At 44.3% G+C, this 20,115-nt stretch overlaps 1 protein-coding gene across 2 annotated transcripts in view; it reads right to left on the bottom strand.

Annotated features, from left to right (window-relative positions):
* The window catches only part of samd10b (sterile alpha motif domain containing 10b), a 138,510-nt gene that overhangs the window by 60,307 nt on the left and 58,088 nt on the right, over nt 1-20,115 (bottom strand). Inside the window, exon 1 of one of the 2 annotated variants that reach the window (XM_014134717.2) lies at nt 15,703-15,885. The exons of the other annotated variant lie outside the window; for it this stretch is intronic. Within the exon in view, the coding sequence (XP_013990192.1) occupies nt 15,703-15,781 (79 nt within the window). The 5' untranslated portion in view covers nt 15,782-15,885. Of the gene's footprint in view, nt 1-15,702; nt 15,886-20,115 lie in introns of those variants that run through there. 2 annotated transcript variants of the gene reach the window in all.

The raw sequence follows: 20,115 nt of genomic DNA, 5'->3' as shown, positions 1-20,115 counted from the left end.
CCTCTCTCTGCTCTCCCTCTCTACCTCTCTCTGCTCTCCCTCTCTAACTCTCTCTGCAGTCCATCTTTACGTGTCTCCACTCTCCCTCTCTACCTCTATCTACTCTCCCTCTATCAACTCTCTCTCTCTACCTCTATCTACTCTCTCTCTACCTCTCTCTACTCTCTCTCTACCTCTCTCTACTCTCCCTCTCTACCTCTCTCTACTCTCCCTCTCTACCTCTATCTACTCTCCCTCCCCACCTCTCTCTACTCTCCCTCCCCATCTTTCTCTACTCTCCCTCCCCACCTTTCTCTACTCTCCCTCTCTCTACTCTCCCTCTCTACCTATATCTACTCTCCCTCTCTACCTCTTTCTACTCTCCCTCTCTCTGCATCCCCATCCCTCCCTTTCCTTTCTCACTGCTGTCCAATCAAACACAGCAGAACTCAGCTAACCCAAAAGGAGGGACACATTCTAACTGCTAAGGTTTCTGGGATACACTTGCTGTCAGCTGAGAGAAGCAAACATGTTTTCTAAAAGCCAGAGACTGTTTCCTACAGCAGAAGGGATACAGGGATCAGGGAACCATGATGGAGAAACCAATAAGAAAGGAAAAGAGACTGAATCAGTGATGCCTTTTACTGTCTCTGCTCTCCTCTGTACCTGAGCAAGGCAGTTAACCCACTGTTCCTTTTTCCTTACTTCTGCTTTCTCCTCTCTCCCCTCTCCTGATCTCTCCCTCCCGCTCTCTTCTCTCTACTGTCCTATGCTGTGAGGTCTGTGGGGTTGAAAACACAGGCCAGCCTGTCTCATTACTGTCACTCAGTCTGAGGGAGGAGGAGACTGGGGGGAGAGAACAGAAAGAGAGAGGGGGGGTGGAGGGAAAGAACAGAAATCTGGTTTCTGTCCATCATAGTCAACTTGTCAGGGAGAAGGGGAGGAGAGGAGGAAGGAGGGAGTGGAAAGTGCTATGTCAGTGTATGACCTGGAAACTGTAAATCTATTGGTTATGGGCGAAGAGAGAGAAAGATGGAGAGAGCAGGGGGAGTAGAGAGACGCAGAGAGTGGGAGAAAGAAAGAGTGATTGGTTGAATAGCTGAGGAAAGAGGATAGTAGTTGAGTAGATTGTCTCATGTTGGACTCATTCACTGAGCACTGTCCAGAAAATAACAGAAGCCATAACAACGTGTCTACAAGTTTTAGTGTTTTAAAATCGGTTTTGGATAAAGCTTCCCAACACCCCCCATATAACCAATCTATTTTAGTCATGCTTAAAGATAACGTGCTCCCATCACCCCCTCCCCTTCACAGAGGTCATAATACACCAGGCTAAACTGGCCTCTGTCCAGGGAAAATAAGAGTTAACTTCCTGGTTATGGATCTACAGTACCGTACAGGTAGCTCTTCATGAAGACCAGACACACATGATTAACTATTGACCCCTCCTTTATTGACACAACACTATAACTAACCTCACAGCTTATTGTTTTATTGACAGGTCGCTCTCAGCTGAAGTGATTTGAAGGTTGATCAGATAGTTATGATGTCATAAATCTTTGGATTATTACAGGAAGTATATCTGTACTAGAGTCAAATAGAACCGAGACCTTTCCTCAGATAACACCTTATTCTGCGCAGAATGTTTGACCAAAGCCCCAAACAAGTGCTCTCGTTAGAGTACTACATAGAGCCATGACTACATGGAACTCTATTCCACATCAGATAACTGATGCAAACAGTAGAATCCGATTTAAAAAGCAGGTAAAAATACACCTTATGGAACAGCGGGGACTGTAAAGTAACACAAACATAGGCACAGACACATGCATACACACACGATAACATACGCACTCTACACACACCAACACATGGATTTTGCGTTGTAGATATGTGGTAGTGGAGTATGGGCCAGAGGGCACACACTTAGTGTGTTGTGAATTCTGTAATGAATGTATCGTAATGTTTTTAAAATGGTATAACTGCCTTAATTTTGCCAGACCCCAGGAAGAGTAGCTGCTGCCTTCACAATGGGGATCCAAAATAAATACAAATACAAATATATACAGTGCCTTCAGAAAGTATTCACATCCCTTGACTTTTTCCCAAATTTTCTGTGTTACAACATGAATTTAAAATGGAAATGTAGATGATTTGTCACTTGCCTACACACAATACCCCATAATGTCTAAGTGGAATCATGGGTTCCGAAAATTGTACAAATGAATTACAAATGAAAAGCTGAAATATCTTCGTTATGGCAAGCCTAAATAAGTTATGTGTGCAATAATACTGTTTGAGTGTTTTGATATTTTTAATGACTACCTCATCTCTGTACCCCACACATACAAGTATCTGTAAGGTCCCTCAGTCGAGCAGTGTATTTCAAACACAGATTCAACAACAAAGACCAGGGAGGTTTTCCAATGCCTCGCAAAGAAGGGAACCTATTGGTAGATGGGTCAAACAAAAGAAAAAGCAGACATTGAATATCTCTGAGCATGGTGAAGTTATTAATTACACTTTGGATGGTGTATCAATACACCCAGTCACTACAAAGATACATGCGTCCTTCCTAACTCAGCTGCCGGAGAGGAAAGAAACAGTTTATAGCCTACTGCCATGTGCACATTGCTGCACTTTTAATGTGAAAAAATAACCTAATAGTTTATAAACATTTTAAGCTAAATGTTCTGATCTGTTGCGTCAGCCTCATTGCATAAAAACGTTTTTTTTTTATGTTAGTGGTTGTATTCACAACTGTCCCAGACTATGTTTGGAATATTTACTTCTCGCATAGAATATAATAGGTCGACTTTTGTACTATGGGGGATAGTAGATTGACATAGGCTAGTGCATTTGCTGTTTGTTAGGCCTTCTCATATTGTTGGCTGACGAAAAGTAAATATGGACAGTTCTTCCAATATCTTCAATATGTACCTCGGAATTGGATAAGGACACGCGCAGTAGCATCCCGATGTGTTTGTCTTCACTTGTAGCCTGTCAGAAAGACCCGATCATGTGACGGAGAGCCATGTGACTGAGAGGCGCTTCGGATTGCGCAGCACACTCAGGGCCAAGAGCACAACACAGCACTCCGGGCTGCAAAAGGCATGGATTTTTAAAGGGTGCATTACGACCACAAAGGGGATGCCGCCGTGAAATTCGAGGCGTTATCAAGTGCTTGTCAAATTGTGAATGAGTGACTGATGTAGTGTGTACAGCCTGCGCAAGAAAACAAAGCAGAGTTCATGCCTTTCAAGTGGCTTTTTTCAAAATCATCATTAGTCTCGTCATGCAGCCTTACAATGTATTAAAAATCAAAACATATAGTCCAACATTTGTAGAACAACTAAACTTACATTAATAACTCTAAATTAAGTGTTTAGGAGTACCTATTTCTTTGTTAACCGCTCAACACAGAAAAAAGCTGCATGTGCGCACTCCCTCAAATCGTTTGGAGAAAATATATACATTTTTTTCAGCTTTGTTCAATTGTATTATTCATATTATAAAATACTATAAAATAATGCCATGGAATTATAAGTAAATCTTACCTGCTAAATGAACTAGCGTAGCCCACAGCCAGATCAGGACAAACATGTTTTATTTGACCTTTATTTAACAAATTCTTATTTTCAATGATGGCCTAGGAACAGTGGGTTAACTGCCTTGTTCAGGGGCAGAACGACAGATTTTTACCTTGTCAGCTCGGGGATTCAATCTTGCAACCTTTTGGTTACTAGTCCAACGCTCTAACCACTAGGCTACCTGTCGCCCCATACATAAGGACAACTCAGAGTATGCTATTCTGTTCTTCTGAAATAGACTACATTTTCTTCATATCATGCTTCTTTAGACCTGTGTAAAATAAATAATGGATTTATTATGAAGGTGTAGGCTGTATTACATGGATTTATTAGACTTTTTAAAATGGCTTGTAGGCGTGGAAGCCAGGAGATGCTAAATGTGTTTATGTTAATTGTGGTCAATTACCGTGAGACAGTTATTTGCTTGACAATCACCGGCTGATGAGATTTGGTGACCGCCACAGCCCTAGCTGTAACACAACAAAATGTGTAATAGGTGAAGGGGTATGAATACTTTCTAAAGGCACTGTATGTACATATTTGATTAGATTGGAGCCAGGACAGCTCTCCCCTGTCAACCTTCTCAGTAATTGATGTTGTATTCAGTGCTGCCGTCCTTCTCAATAATTACAGAAGGACTTGATCACCTGGAGGAGGGAGGGAGGGAGGGAGGGAGGGAGGGAGGGAGGGAGGGAGGGAGGGAGGGAGGGAGGGAGGGAGGGAGGGAGGGAGGGAGGAGAGGACAGGGAGGAGAGGACAGGGAGGGAGGAGAGAAGAGGAAAGGAAAGGAGAAGAGAGGAGAGGAAAACAAACGCATGAATAGAGGATGAGGGCACAATAAGGAAGAGAGAACAGAGGAAAGTTAAAGATCTTTCACTTGAATTACAGTCTTCTATCCAGAGAAGGTGATTTGGGTGACCTTTGATGTCCGCTGCAGAGCATTAACCACACAGACACATCAGACATACTATATATATCATTGGAAAATGGTGAGAGAGTCAAGGGCAAAGCCCAGTGAGGGTCAAACTATCTGGAGTCTATTGTAGTGCGACCCCATCTCCCCCTATCCATGCACCATATCACTTTGAAAGGTTCTGGAATCTCCAAGGTATTCCCCTTTTGAAAAGGCAATTAGCTCTTACGTATTGTACTCTGGAAGGTCGTTCCAATCCAAATCCCACGGTAGATTACCCTAGCACTTTTAGACATGACTAATTTGCCCCAAAAAAGGACATTCTAATTTGGTCCATGAGTAGGTATGCTATGTAGGGACTTTTTCAAAAACTTTCCACTGGCTTTTAAACCTTGTCTGTACGCATCACCAAGTCTGATGATTTGAATGAACCGAGACATTTTCATCACCATACTGTAGACACTCTACAGTCTACATGTACATTTCAGCTCCCTGAACTTGGATAGCAATTTCCCCCCAAAGCCCCTTCTTTCAATAACAAGGTAAAGTTCCTATTTACAGTGAAACATTATCATTCATATGATGAACATTTCTGGAGAAAAAAACCCTCCACTACCACATTTTGCCCACATAATCTGAGAGTGGCCATAAATTCCTCTTGCAGTGATTTCACTCGTTCTGTAACACATTAAACATACAATGCTAAATATGGAATGGACAGCAGAGTATACATTGCTAATTAGCGCTTGGTCTAAATCTACCTGTATGGTCCAAATGATGTACCTCAGCGGATGTGTTCATGGAATAGGATCAGGGTATTTACTGCCATCCCTCTCTATGGGACCTATCTTTAACCCCGTTCATCTCCCAGAGCAGGGGAGGCAAGAAGAGAACTAAAAAAACTGAAATTATACCCTCTCTTAAAACTCCCAGGGGCTTTTCCCATGATGCATCTCTCTCCATTATCCACGCCGACAGGAGACATTGTTGCGGAGGGCTCCGGGTGAAGCTACCACTCACAGCCAATCAGTGTCCAGGAAGGGCACACACATACAGGCAGGACACACAAGGAGTAAACAATGGTAGTCACAACATGGTAAGAGAGAGAGAGAGAGAGAGAGAGAGAGAGAGAGAGAGAGAGAGAGAGAGAGAGAGAGAGAGAGAGAGAGAGAGAGAGTAGAAAACAGACAGAGGACAGCAACAACAACTCTCTGACCATGTGTGTCCTGCCTGTACAAGCCACAATCACTAGGAGCACTGTAGCTCTCAGACACGGTGAAATAATCACCCATCTGTACTCTAGAGAAGGGGAAGGGGAAGTGTTGAAGGTCAGTGGGTAAAATGGCAGACCTTGACCTTACCCCTCAGTCTCTCCAGACACTCTGTGTCCAAAAGACCAGGGGGCACAGAGTTAGTGTTAAGAGGACAGGACTTGTATTTCCAGTGAGACCCACTGTCCCAGCTGTCCCAGATTTATATAAGCCCCATATAAATGTATAATGTGACAGGAGAGAGGAACAGAACTATCGATTACCTCCTGCTGTCACACATTTACACTTTAGATAACACACACACAAATAGCCTCTCCTCTCCTCTCCTCTCCTCTCCTCTCCTCTCCTCTCCTCTCCTCTCCTCTCCTCTCCTCTCCTCTCCTCTCCTCTCCTCTCCTCTCCTCTCCTCTCCTCTCCTCTCCTCTCCTCTCCTCTCCTCTCCTCTCCCCTTTCTATGTTATATCCAGGCGTAACTAGCTCTTTCACCTCTGATTGCCATAGAAACCCCTCAGGCTGTCCGTTTCTCTTCTTCCTGGCATAAAACTATAGGAGGACAGCATGGGATGATGATTAGAGAGGGCTGACATGATGGTGGCCTACTAAGAGGATAAAGGGGTGAAGGACTAGCGAGTTCAATAATATGGAGGGGACATGTGAAGGAATAGTGAGTTGAATGATATGGAGGGGAGAGGTGAAGGACTAGTGAGTTGAATGATATGGAGGGGGAGTTGAAGGACTAGTGAGTTGAATGATATGGAGGGGGAGGTGAAGGACTAGTGAGTTGAATGATATGGAGGGGAGAGGTGAAGGACTAGTGAGTTGAATGATATGGAGGGGGAGTTGAAGGACTAGTGAGTTGAATGATATGGAGGGGGAGGTGAAGGACTAGTGAGTTGAATGATATGGAGGGGAGAGGTGAAGGACTAGTGAGTTAAATGATATGGAGGGGGAGGTGAAGGTAAAGGGATAAAGTAATCAAGGGGAAAGGTGGTGAGGGCAGAAATGAATGGATGAAGACAATGAAGAGTGATGAGAGAGTAAAGGAGAAGAAATAGAAGAATGAACTTGAATGAGATGTAAACAGAATGAGAGGTGAAGGGGTGAAGTGGTTTAGGGATGAAAGATAGGAAGGGGTGAAGTGATAGAGGGATGAAAGAGAGGAAGGGGTGAAGTGGTAGAGGGATGAAAGAGAGGAAGGGGTGAAGTGATAGAGGGATGAAAGAGAGGAAGGGGTGAAGTGGTTTAGGGATGAAAGAGAGGAAGGGGTGAAGTGATAGAGGGATGAAAGAGAGGAAGGGGTGAAGTGATAGAGGGATGAAAGAGAGGAAGGGGTGAAGTGATAGAGGGATGAAAGAGAGGAAGGGGTGAAGTGGTTTAGGGATGAAAGAGAGGAAGGGGTGAAGTGATAGAGGGATGAAAGAGAGGAAGGGGTGAAGTGATAGAGGGATGAAAGAGAGGAAGGGGTGAAGTGGTTTAGGGATGAAAGAGAGGAAGGGGTGAAGTGATAGAGGGATGAAAGAGAGGAAGGGGTGAAGTGGTAGAGGGATGAAAGATAGGAAGGGGTGAAGTGATAGAGGGATGAAAGAGAGGAAGGGGTGAAGTGATAGAGGGATGAAAGAGAGGAAGGGGTGAAGTGGTTTAGGGATGAAAGAGAGGAAGGGGTGAAGTGATAGAGGGATGAAAGAGAGGAAGGGGTGAACTGATAGAGGGATGAAAGAGAGGAAGGGGTGAAGTGGTTTAGGGATGAAAGAGAGGAAGGGGTGAAGTGATAGAGGGATGAAAGAGAGGAAGGGGTGAAGTGATAGAGGGATGAAAGAGAGGAAGGGGTGAAGTGGTTTAGGGATGAAAGAGAGGAAGGGGTGAAGTGGTTTAGGGATGAAAGAGAGGAAAGGGTGAAGTGGTTTAGGGATGAAAGAAAGGAAGGGGTGAAGTGGTTTAGGGATGAAAGAGAGGAAGGGGTGAAGTGGTTTAGGGATGAAAGAGAGGAAGGGGTGAAGTGATAGAGGGATGAAAGAGAGGAAGGGGTGAAGTGGTTTAGGGATGAAAGAGAGGAAGGGGTGAAGTGGTTTAGGGATGAAAGAGAGGAAGGGGTGAAGTGATAGAGGGATGAAAGAGAGGAAGGAGTGAAGTGATAGAGGGATGAAAGAGAGGAAGGGGTGAAGTGGTTTAGGGATGAAAGAGAGGAAGGGGTGAAGTGATAGAGGGATGAAAGAGAGGAAGGGGTGAAGTGGTTTAGGGATGAAAGAGAGGAAGGGGTGAAGTGATAGAGGGATGAAAGAGAGGAAGGAGTGAAGTGATAGAGGGATGAAAGAGAGGAAGGGGTGACATGGTTTAGGGATGAAAGAGAGGAAGGGGTGAAGTGGTTTAGGGATGAAAGAAAGGAAGGGGTGAAGTGGTTTAGGGATGAAAGAGAGGAAGGGGTGAAGTGGTTTAGGGATGAAAGAGAGGAAGGGGTGAAGTGGTTTAGGGATGAAAGAGAGGAAGGGGTGAAGTGATAGAGGGATGAAAGAGAGGAAAGGGTGAAGTGGTTTAGGGATGAAAGAGAGGAAGGGGTGAAGTGATAGAGGGATGAAAGAGAGGAAGGGGTGAAGTGGTTTAGGGATGAAAGAGAGGAAGGGGTGAAGTGATAGAGGGATGAAAGAGAGGAAGGGGTGAAGTGGTTTAGGGATGAAAGAGAGGAAGGGGTGAAGTGGTTTAGGGATGAAAGAGAGGAAGGGGTGAAGTGATAGAGGGATGAAAGAGAGGAAAGGGTGACATGGTTTAGGGATGAAAGAGAGGAAGGGGTGAAGTGATAGAGGGATGAAAGAGAGGAAGGGGTGAAGTGATAGAGGGATGAAAGAGAGGAAGGGGTGAAGTGATAGAGAGATGAAAGAGAGGAAGGGGTGAAGTGATAGAGGGATGAAAGAGAGGAAGGGGTGAAGTGGTTTAGGGATGAAAGAGAGGAAGGGGTGAAGTGATAGCGGGATGAAAGAGAGGAAGGGGTGAAGTGATAGCGGGATGAAAGAGAGGAAGGGGTGAAGTGATAGCGGGATGAAAGAGAGGAAGGGGTGAAGTGGTTTAGGGATGAAAGAGAGGACGGGGTGAAGTGGTTTAGGGATGAAAGAGAGGAAGGGGTGAAAGAGAGGAAAGGGTGAAGTGGTTTAGGGATGAAAGAAAGGAAGGGGTGAAGTGGTTTAGGGATGAAAGAGAGGAAGGGGTGAAGTGGTTTAGGGATGAAAGAGAGGAAGGGGTGAAGTGATAGAGGGATGAAAGAGAGGAAGGGGTGAAGTGGTTTAGGGATGAAAGAGAGGAAGGGGTGAAGTGATAGAGGGATGAAAGAGAGGAAGGGGTGAAGTGGTTTAGGGATGAAAGAGAGGAAGGGGTGAAGTGGTTTAGGGATGAAAGAGAGGAAGGGGTGAAGTGATAGAGGGATGAAAGAGAGGAAAGGGTGACATGGTTTAGGGATGAAAGAGAGGAAGGGGTGAAGTGATAGAGGGATGAAAGAGAGGAAGGGGTGAAGTGATAGAGGGATGAAAGAGAGGAAGGGGTGAAGTGATAGAGAGATGAAAGAGAGGAAGGGGTGAAGTGATAGAGGGACGAAAGAGAGGAAGGGGTGAAGTGGTTTAGGGATGAAAGAGAGGAAGGGGTGAAGTGATAGCGGGATGAAAGAGAGGAAGGGGTGAAGTGATAGCGGGATGAAAGAGAGGAAGGGGTGAAGTGGTTTAGGGATGAAAGAGAGGACGGGGTGAAGTGGTTTAGGAATGAAAGAGAGGAAGGGGTGAAGTGGTTTAGGGATGAAAGAGAGGAAGGGGTAAAGTGATAGAGGGATGAAAGAGAGGAAGGGGTGAAGTGGTTTAGGGATGAAAGAGAGGAAGGGGTGAAGTGATAGCGGGATGAAAGAGAGGAAGGGGTGAAGTGATAGCGGGATGAAAGAGAGGAAGGGGTGAAGTGGTTTAGGGATGAAAGAGAGGACGGGGTGAAGTGGTTTAGGGATGAAAGAGAGGAAGGGGTGAAGTGGTTTAGGGATGAAAGAGAGGAAGGGGTAAAGTGATAGAGGGATGAAAGAGAGGAAGGGGTGAAGTGGTTTAGGGATGAAAGATAGGAAGGGGTGAAGTGATAGAGGGATGAAAGAGAGGACGTGGTGAAGTGGTTTAGGGATGAAAGAGAGGAAGGGGTAAAGTGATAGAGGGATGAAAGAGAGGAAGGGGTGAAGTGGTTTAGGGATGAAAGAGAGGAAGGGGTGAAGTGGTTTAGGGATGAAAGAGAGGAAGGGGTGAAGTGATAGAGGGATGAAAGAGAGGAAGGGGTGAAGTGGTTTAGGGATGAAAGAGAGGAAGGGGTGAAGTGATAGAGGGATGAAAGAGAGGAAGGGGTGAAGTGGTAGAGGGATGAAAGAGAGGAAGGGGTGAAGTGGTTTATGGATGAAAGAGAGGACAGGGTGAAGTGGTTTAGGGATGAAAGAGAGGAAAAGGTGAAGTGATAGAGGGATGAAAGAGAGGTGAAGGGGTGAAGTGGTTTAGGGATGAAAGAGAGGAAGGGGTGAAGTGATAGAGGGATGAAAGAGAGGAAGGGGTGAAGTGGTTTGGGGATGAAAGAGAGGAAGGGGTGAAGTGATAGAGGGATGAAAGAGAGGAAGGGGTGAAGTGGTTTAGGGATGAAAGAGAGGAAGGGGTGAAGGGGTTTAGGGATGAAAGAGAGGAAGGGGTGAAGTGGTTTAGGGATGAAAGAGAGGAAGGGGTGAAGTGGTTTAGGGATGAAAGAGAGGAAGGGGTGAAGTGGTTTAGGGATGAAAGACAGGAAGGGGTGATGTGGTTTATCGGATGAAGGGTATTGGGTGAAGTGGTTTAGGGATGAAGGGTGTTGGGTGAAGTGGTTTAGGGATGAAGGGTGTTGGATGAAGTGGTTTAGGGACGAAGGGTGTTGGGTGAAGAGGTTTAGGGATGAAGGGTGTTGGGTGAAGTGGTTTAGGGATGAAGGGGTGTTGGGTGAAGTGGTTTATGGATGAAGGGTGTTGGGTTAAATGGTTTATGGATGAAGGGTGTTGGGTGAAGTGGTTTAGGGATGAAGGGGTGTTGGGTGAAGTGGTTTATGGATGAAGGGTGTTGGGTGAAGTGGTTTATGGATGAAGGGTGTTGGGTGAAGTGGTTTAGGGATGAAGGGTGTTGGGTGAAGAGGTTTAGGGATGAAGGGTGTTGGGTGAAGTGGTTTAGGGATGAAGGTTGTTGGGTGAAGTGGTTTAGGGATGTAGGGTGTTGGGTGAAGTGGTTTATGGATGAAGGGTGTTGGGTGAAGTGGTTTAGGGATGAAGGGTGTTGGGTGAAGAGGTTTAGGGATGAAGGGTGTTGGGTGAAGTGGTTTAGGGATGAAGGGTGTTGGGTGAAGTGGTTTAGGGATGAAGGGTGTTGGGTGAAGTGGTTTATGGATGAAGGGTGTTGGGTGAAGTGGTTTAGGGATGAAGGGTGTTGGGTGAAGTGGTTTAGGGATGAAGGGTGTTGGGTGAAGTGATAGAGGGATGAAGGTTGTTGGGTGAAGTGGTTTAGGGATGAAGGGTGTTGGGTGAAGTGGTTTAGGGATGAAGGGTGTTGGGTGAAGTGATAGAGGGATGAAGGTTGTTGGGTGAAGTGGTTTAGGGATGAAGGGTGTTGGGTGAAGTGGTTTAGGGATGAAGGGTGTTGGGTGAAGTGGTTTAGGGATGAAGGGTGTTGGGTGAAGTGGTTTAGGGATGAAGGGTGTCTGGTGAAGTGGTTTAGGGATGAAGGGTGTTGGGTGAAGTGGTTTAGGGATGAAGGGTGTTGGGTGAAGTGGTTTAGGGATGAAGGGTGTTGGGTGAAGTGGTTTAGGGATGAAGGGTGTTGGGTGAAGTGGTTTAGGGATGAAGGGTGTCTGGTGAAGTGGTTTATGGATGAAGGGTGTTGGGTGAAGTGGTTTAGGGATGAAGGGTGTTGGGTGAAGTGGTTTAGGGATGAAGGGTGTTGGGTGAAGTGGTTTAGGGATGAAGGGTGTTGGGTGAAGTGGTTTAGGGATGAAGGGTGTTGGGTGAAGTGGTTTAGGGATGAAGGGTGTTGGGTGAAGTGGTTTAGGGATGAAGGGTGTTGGGTGAAGTGGTTTAGGGATGAAGGGTGTCTGGTGAAGTGGTTTAGGGATGAAGGGTGTCTGGTGAAGTGGTTTAGGGATGAAGGGTGTCTGGTGAAGTGGTTTAGGGATGAAGGGTGTTGGGTGAAGTGGTTTAGGGATGAAGGGTGTTGGGTGAAGTGGTTTAGGGATGAAGGGTGTTGGGTGAAGTGGTTTAGGGATGAAGGGTGTCTGGTGAAGTGGTTTAGGGATGAAGGGTGTTGGGTGCTGCTGGCAGCTCTAATAAGAGAACATGCAGAAACAAATGAAATCTCACTGACAGACGATAACTCTGGACCGCCCAGAAGGAATGTCAATGGAGGAGAAGTATGAGAGGGAGGGGAAGTTGATAAGAAGCTTATCACAGAGCAGGGAGGGGAGTGACAGCAGTACTGATGTTTGAGAGTAATACCAGTAACCAATCACAACCATGTGACCTTAACGCCACATTATGCACCTTTTCATTTCAGAATAGAATCAAAGCTGGAGCTGAAAATATGGAATCTTATCCTTCACCTATTCGTCCTTTCATTATATATTTTCTAATTCTCTAACAGTGTAGTGCTAGGGCAAAAACCAAAATGTCCTCCGGGGGGGTAGGACTGAGTTTGCATAAGAGAGTACAGTACAGTAGAGTATATTATAGTACAGTATAGTACAGTATAGTACAGTACAGTACAGTACAGTACAGTATAGTACCGTATAGTACAGTACAGTATAGTACAGTGCAGTATAGTACAGTATGGTACAGTATAGCACAGTATAGTACAGTATGGTACAGTATAGCACAGTATAGTACAGTACAGTACATTATAGTACATCACATTATAGTACGGTACAGTACAGTACAGTACAGTACAGTACAGTACAGTGCAGTATAGTACAGTATGGTACAGTATAGTACAGTATAGTATAGTACAATACAGTACAGTACAGTACAGGGCATCACTACATACTTATAGTGGTGAGGTGAAGAACACTGTCTTCTCTCTCTCTCTTTCTCTCTCTCTGTGTGTGTGTGTGTGTGTGTGTGTGTGTGTGTGTGTGTGTGTGTGTGTGTGTGTGTGTGTGTGTGTGTGTGCATGTGTGACTGTGTGTGTGTGTGTGTGGGTATATGTTTTTGGTTTTACTATCCTTGTGGGGACCAGAAATCCTCTTGTAAAACAAGGAAGATTTGAAGAAGTGGAGACATTTTGCCCGTACCCACAAGGAAAAGGGCTATTATAGGTTTAGGGGTTTGAGTTAGAATTAGGGTTAGGGGTTAGGAGTTAGGATTAGGTTTAGGGTTTGGGGTTTGGGGTAAAGGTTAAGGTTAAGGATTAACTTTCGGTTTAGGGTTAGGATTTTGAATGGGATCAATGGTTTGGTCCCCACAAGGATTGTAAAACAGACGTGTGTGTGTGTGACCCCATTGGCTATTGAATCATTCACAGAGCCAGCTAAATAAGAGCTGTTTTCAGACAAACACTGTCTGCTCTCACTGCTGTGACCCCAGCATACATCATTCATACACTATATATACAAAAGTATGTGGACACCCCTTCAAATGAGTGGATTTGGCTATTTCAGCCACACCCATTGCTGGCAGGTGTATAAAATCGAGCAAAGTACAATTTTTCTTTTTTTTAAATAAAAAATGCATGAAATGAAAATTAAATGTATGAAATGTATGTATTCACTACTGTAAGTCGCTCTGGATAAGAGCATCTGCCAAATGACTAAAATGTAAATGTAAATGCAAACACTCCATAGACAAACATTAGCAGTAGAATGGCCTTACTGAAGAGCTCAGTGACTTTCAATGTGACATCGTCATAGGATGCCACCTTTCCAACAAGTCAGTTCGTCAAATTTCTGCCCTGCTAGAGCTGCCCCGGTCAACTGTAAGTGCTGTTATTGTGAAGTGAAAACATTTAGGAGCAACAACGTCTCACCCGCGAAGTGGTAGGCCACACAAGCACACAGAACGGGACCGCTAACTGCTGAAGCGCGCGTAAAAAACCCTGCCCTCAGTTGCAACACTCACCACCAAGTTCCAAACTGCCTCTGGATGCAATGTCAGAACAATAACTGTTCATTGGGAGCTTCATGAAATGGGTTTCCATGGCCGAGCAGCCGCACACAAGCCTAAGATCACCATGCTCAATGCCAAGCGTCGGCTGGAGTGGTGTAAAGCTCGCCGCCATTGGACTCCTGAGCAGTAGAAATGCGTTCTCTGGAGTGATGAATCACACTCCACCATCTGGCAGTCAGACGGACGAATCTGGGTTTGGCAGATGCCAGGAAACGCTACATGTCCCAATGCATACCGCCAACTGTAATGTTTGGTGGAGGAGGAATAATGGTCTGGGGCTGTTTTTCATGGTTCGAGCTAAGCCCCTTAGTTCCAATGAGTGCAAATCTTAATGCTACAGCATACAATGACATTCTAGACGATTCTGTGCTTCCAACTTTGTGGCAACAGTTTGGGGAAGGCCCTTACCTGTTTCAGCATGACAATGCCCGTGTGCACAAAGCGAGGTCCATACAGAAATGGATTGTTGAGATTGGTGTGGAAGAACTTGACTGGCCTGCACAGAGCCCTGACCTCAACCCCAACGAACACCTTTGGGATGAATTCGAATGCTGACTGCGAGCCAGGCCTAACTGCCAAATATCAGTGCCCGATCTCGCGAATGCTCTTGTGGCTGAATGGAAGCAAATCCCTGCAGCAATGTTCCAACATGTAGTGGAAACCACAACGGATAAGCTCACTACAGCTTAGACTCAAATAGAGCCATTCAACAGGAAAATAAACCATCAAAAGGATTAAATTAAATTCACATGTCAACGAAAACTCTTACCTAAAAGGACAGACAACGTTGTAATAATGTCGTATGTCACATGACATACGACAATCCATCCAATGTTCATTCATCCTTCCACTGAATCACGCATACAAAGTATCCTCCACGGTGAAATTGGAACGGGGACTATGGATCTGTCTCCATTTGCACGTACTCTAGTACATGCGTAAATTAGTTAGTCACACGCAATATCTCATGCACCACTGGCCCAATTTTCATGAAACTTGGGTGAATGATGCGTCTTGCCATTGAGATATGTCATTTACAAAATGATGCTGATTGGCCCAAGGGAAGCGCTATAGTTATCAACTGAAATTCCAAACTTTGAACAAGCACTGTCTTGTTTAAGCTTGAATTGTCACAAATAAGTATAAGTAGGCCTAACTATAAGTAGGCCTAAGAAATATTGGGGAATTCTCCAGTGCTGCCATCTCCCCAGGCACCTGATCATATATCTATATACTTAATAATACATGCATAATTCACAAGATCAATTGTCTTAAGAGTTTGCCCAAGTTCCCCTGGAGAATCACTGTACTCCTTTGAGATGGCGTTCATTGGAGAGATGGATTTTCTTTTTTACAAACAGAAGCGCATAATATCCCAGCTCAGACAAAATTTCCTTTGTACATTTTTATACTTGTTTATTTTCTCTGGTGCCTGGGAGAATGGCTGTCTGGATGGATTAACGTATGTCTGGATATTACTGAGTTAACACTCACAGCTCTGACATACACCTACACTCTTAGAAAAAAAAGTTGGTATCTAGAACCAAAAAGTTATTTGGTTGTCCCCACAGAATAACCCTTTGAAGAACCCCTTTTGGTTCCAGGTAGAACCCTTTTCTACATGGAACCCAAAATAGTTCTACCTGAAACCAAAAAAGGTTCTACCTGGAACCAAAAAGGGTTCTCCTATGGGGATAGCTGCAGAACCCTTTTGGAATCCCTTATTCTAAGAGTGTACTGGCTACAGTCTAAACACACACACACATACACACTAAAGATGAGTACCTTCAGCGATAGCCTGCAGAGTAGTCTTGCAGGGCGATAGGTGGGCTGAGGAAACCAGTGTGCGCCTTGGTCTGATCATCAGCTTCAACTACAAACCCCAGGTCTCTAACGGATTTAGTTGATTTTCAATATTTGTTTTAATGTAAGCGGGAGGAAGAACTGTTGCTTGCATGGACAGTTAAGGTCCAGTGGCACACTGGCCTGCAGTGATATAAGCAGAGTTGACTCCAGTTCATTGTAATGGTCACATGCAGTGTGTAGATCAATACGTTCTCCCCTTCTGTGGCCTCATAAAGCCTCAGAGAGATGAACTGAATCATCCACCACTCAATACATTATTGACTGTCCTCAAGCTCTGACCAGCACACACTGACCTACTGTGTGTGTGTGTATACAGTTGAAGTCGAAGTTTACATACACCGTAGCCAAATAAATTTAAACTCAGTTTTTCACAATTCCTGACATTTAATCCGTGTAAAAATTCCCTGTTTTAGGTCAGTTAGGAAATGTGAAATGTCAGAATAATAGTAGAGAGAATGATTTATTTCAGCTTTTATTTCTTTCATCACATTCCCAGTGGGTCAGAAGTTTACATACACTCAATTAGTATTTGGTACCATTGCCTTTAAATTGTTTAACTTGGGTCAAACGATTCGGGTAGCCTTCCACAAGCTTCCCACAATAATTTGTGTGAATTTTGGCCCATTCCTCCTGATGGAGCTAGTGTAACTGAGTCAGGTTTGTAGGCCTCCTTGCTCGCACACGCTTTTTCAGTTCTGCCCACACATTTTCTATAGGATTGAAGTCAGGGCTTTGTGATGGCCACTCCAATTGAAGCAACAAGATGTTGCTTCAATATATCCACATCATTTTCAATTCCTCATGAGGCCCTCCTGCTGCAAAGCACCCCCACAACATGATGCTGCCACCCCATGCTTTACGGTTGGGATGGTGTTCTTTGGCTTGCAAGCCTCCCCCTTTTTCCTCCAAACATAACGATAGTCATTATGGCCAAACAGTTCTATTTTTATTTCATCAGTCCAGAGGACATTTCACCAAAAAGTACGATCTTTGTCCCCATGTGCAGTTGCAAACCGTAGTCTGGCTTTTTTATGGCGGTTTTGGAGCAGTGGCTTCTTCCTTGCTGAGTGGCCTTTCAGGTTATACCGATATAGTTTTAGTTTAGTTTAGCTTATTAATTCGACCATTTAAAAAAACAAGCACACATAAAACTTAAAAGCCATACATGCACATGAATAAAATCATCTAGGATAACACACAATAAAGCCTGGAACTTATTTCCATTGTGGTCCTCTTGAGACAAGATGGCTAGACAAGATCAAAAACAGTATGGCAGTGAAATAACAAAACAAAAACATAGAAGAAGAACATCTATCTCATCATTCCAGTTACATCATAGGGGTTATTCATATGGGCACAGAAGACATCTGTAAGGTATGCGTAACTGGCTGCAGGAAAGTCAGGCGCAGGAGAGCAGAATTGGGTAGCAAACGGAGCCCTTTATTACGGCGAACAAACACACGGCACTAAGAATACTAAACAAATACAGGTTGACATAACCCGGCGCAAACCAATCTGACGTGCACATACATGTAACAACAAACAATTCCACACACAGACATGGGGGAAACAGAGGGTTATATACACGTCAAATAATGAGGGAACGTAAACCAGGTGTGTGGGAAAACAAGACAAAACAAATGGAAAATGAAAGGTGGACCGGCGATGGCTAGAAGACCGGTGACGTCGACCGCCAAACACGCCGAACAAGGAGAGGAACCGACTTCAGTGGAAGTCGTGATAACATAAAACATATTTTTACTTTATTTTTAAAGCTATCCAGAGAGGACGTTGTTTATTTAGGCAGAGGCAACTCATTCCATTCTGAGGCTCCAGTATACAAGAAAGTACCTTTCCCAGCATTACTCCTGAACCTGTATAAAAACACATCAGCAACACCTGATCTGGTGCTGTGATTGTGTGCATCCCTAACACGAGGAAAGTAATCACTTAGATATCTGGGCGCAGGACCATAAATACTCCTGTAAACCAAACCTAGTCTAATCTGGGACACCCTAGCCTCAACAGGCAGCCAGTTTAGTTCCTGAAAGCAGCTCCTGCCTATGTGAGTACGTGGACTCACCTTCAATACTACCCTGATCAGCTTATTCTGGAGCTTCCCCTTCATAAGTTTAGATAAGCCCCCAAACCAGGAAGTACTAGCATTGTCAAAATGGCATTGAATGAGGGCTGTAGGTAGCACTTAAATGTATAGGACTCGTTTTACTGTTGATATAGATATGCTTGTACCTGTTTCCTCCAGCATCTTCACAAGGTCCTTTGCTGTTGTTCTGGGATTGATTTGCACTTTTCGCACCAAAGTACGTTCATCTCTAGGAGACAGAACGCGTCTCCTTCCTGAGTGGTATAACGGCTGCGTGGTCCCATGGTGTTTATACTTGCGTGCTATTGTTTGTACAGATGAACATGGTACCTTCAGGCGTTTGGAAATTGCTCCCAAGGATGAGCCAGACTTGTGGAGGTCTACAATTTTTTTCCTGAGGTCTTGGCTGATTTCTTTTGATTTTCCCATGATGTCAAGCAACGAGGCACTGAGTTTGAAGGTAGGCCTTGAAATACATTCACAGGTACACCTCCAATTGACTCAAATGATGTCAATTAGCCTATCAGAAAATCAAATTAAAGTTTATTTGTCACGTGCGCTGAATACAACAGGTGTAGACCTTACAGTGAAATGCTTACTTACAGGCTCTAACCAATAGTGCAAAAAAGGTATTAGGTGAACAATAGGTAAGTAAAGAAATAAAACAACAGTAAAAAGACAGTGAAAAATAACAGTAGCGAGGCTATATACAGTAGTGAGGCTACTTACAGGCACCGGTTAGTCAGGCTGATTGAGGTAGTATGTACATGTAGATATGGTTAAAGTGACTATGCATATATGATGAACAGAGAGCAGCAGTAGCGTAAAAGAGGGGTTGGCTGGTGATGGGTGGCGGGACACAATGCAGATAGCCCGGTTAGCCAATGTGCAGGAGCACTGGTTGGTCGGCCCAATTGAGGTAGTATGTACATGAATATATAGTTAAAGTGACTATGCATATATGATAAACAGAGAGTAGCAGCAGCATAAAAGAGGGGTTGGGGGGCACACAATGCAAATAGTCCGGGTAGACATTTGATTACCTGTTCAGGAGTCTTATGGCTTGAGGGTAAAAACTGTTGAGAAGTTTGTCCTAGACTTGGCACAGCTTCTAAAGCCATGACATCATTTTCTGGAATTTTCCAAGCTGTTTAAAGGCACAGTCAACTTAGTGTATGTAAACTTCTGACCCACTGGAATATGATACAGTGAATTATAAGTGAAATAATCTGTCCTAACACACTTGCCAAAACTATAGTTTGTTAACAAGAAATTTGTTAATGTGTGCGTGCATGTGTTGTTGGTCCTAGAAGGTTTGTTATCCCACAACCCCTCGTCACAAACACACACACACTAACACACACACAAAGAGGATAGCAGAGTAGCCTTATAAAACCATGTCAAATTGGCTTTTTACCAAATTACTGTACAACAGACCATGTATTCACCCTGCACACCTTAATTGACAAACAAACAAACCAAAACAAAGGCAAAGTCTTTTCATGCTTTGTTTATTTAAAAAAATGTTTTGACTCAATTTGGCACGAGGGCCTGCTATATAAATTGAAGGAAAGTGGTGTTGGAGGAAAAAACGACAACATTAAAAAATCCATGTACACAAACAACAAGTGTGCGGTTAAAACTGTCAAAAAAACACCATTTAAAATAAAAAAATCATTAAATTGGCGAGGGCACTATAACAGTCTGCAGTACCCGGCCTCACCCTACTAGAATCTGAAGTCAAATGTCTACTGTTTGCTGATGATCTGGTGCTTCTGTCACCAACCAAGGAGGGCCTACAGCAGCATCTATATCTTCTGCACAGATTCTGTCAGACCTGGGCCCTGACAGTAAATCTCAGTAAGACAAAAATAATGATGTTCGTAAAAAGGTCCAGTTCCCAGGACCACAAATACAAATGTAATCTAGACACAGCAGTATGCTTTGGTTCATGGTCTGTTTATCCCCAGGAGGGAGAGAAGGAAGGATGCACATTTCTCATTTTTTATTTCACTTTTCTTTATTATCTAGTCATTGGCCAAACACACATTTTTTTCCACAGGGCTGTGGGGTGAGACAGGGATGCAGCCCCTCCCTCTTCAACATTTATATCAACGAATTGGAGAGGGTACTAGAACAGTCTGCAGCACCCGGCCTCACCCTATTATCATCTAGACACTGTTGCCCTAGAGCACACAAAAAACTATACATACCTCGACCTAAACATC

The sequence above is a fragment of the Salmo salar genome, chromosome ssa13 (assembly GCF_905237065.1).
Source record: "Salmo salar chromosome ssa13, Ssal_v3.1, whole genome shotgun sequence".
NCBI classification, from domain to species: Eukaryota; Metazoa; Chordata; class Actinopteri; order Salmoniformes; family Salmonidae; genus Salmo; species Salmo salar.
The sequence above is the reverse complement of the archived record's forward strand: the minus strand, read 5'-3'. Positions and strand labels throughout refer to the sequence as shown.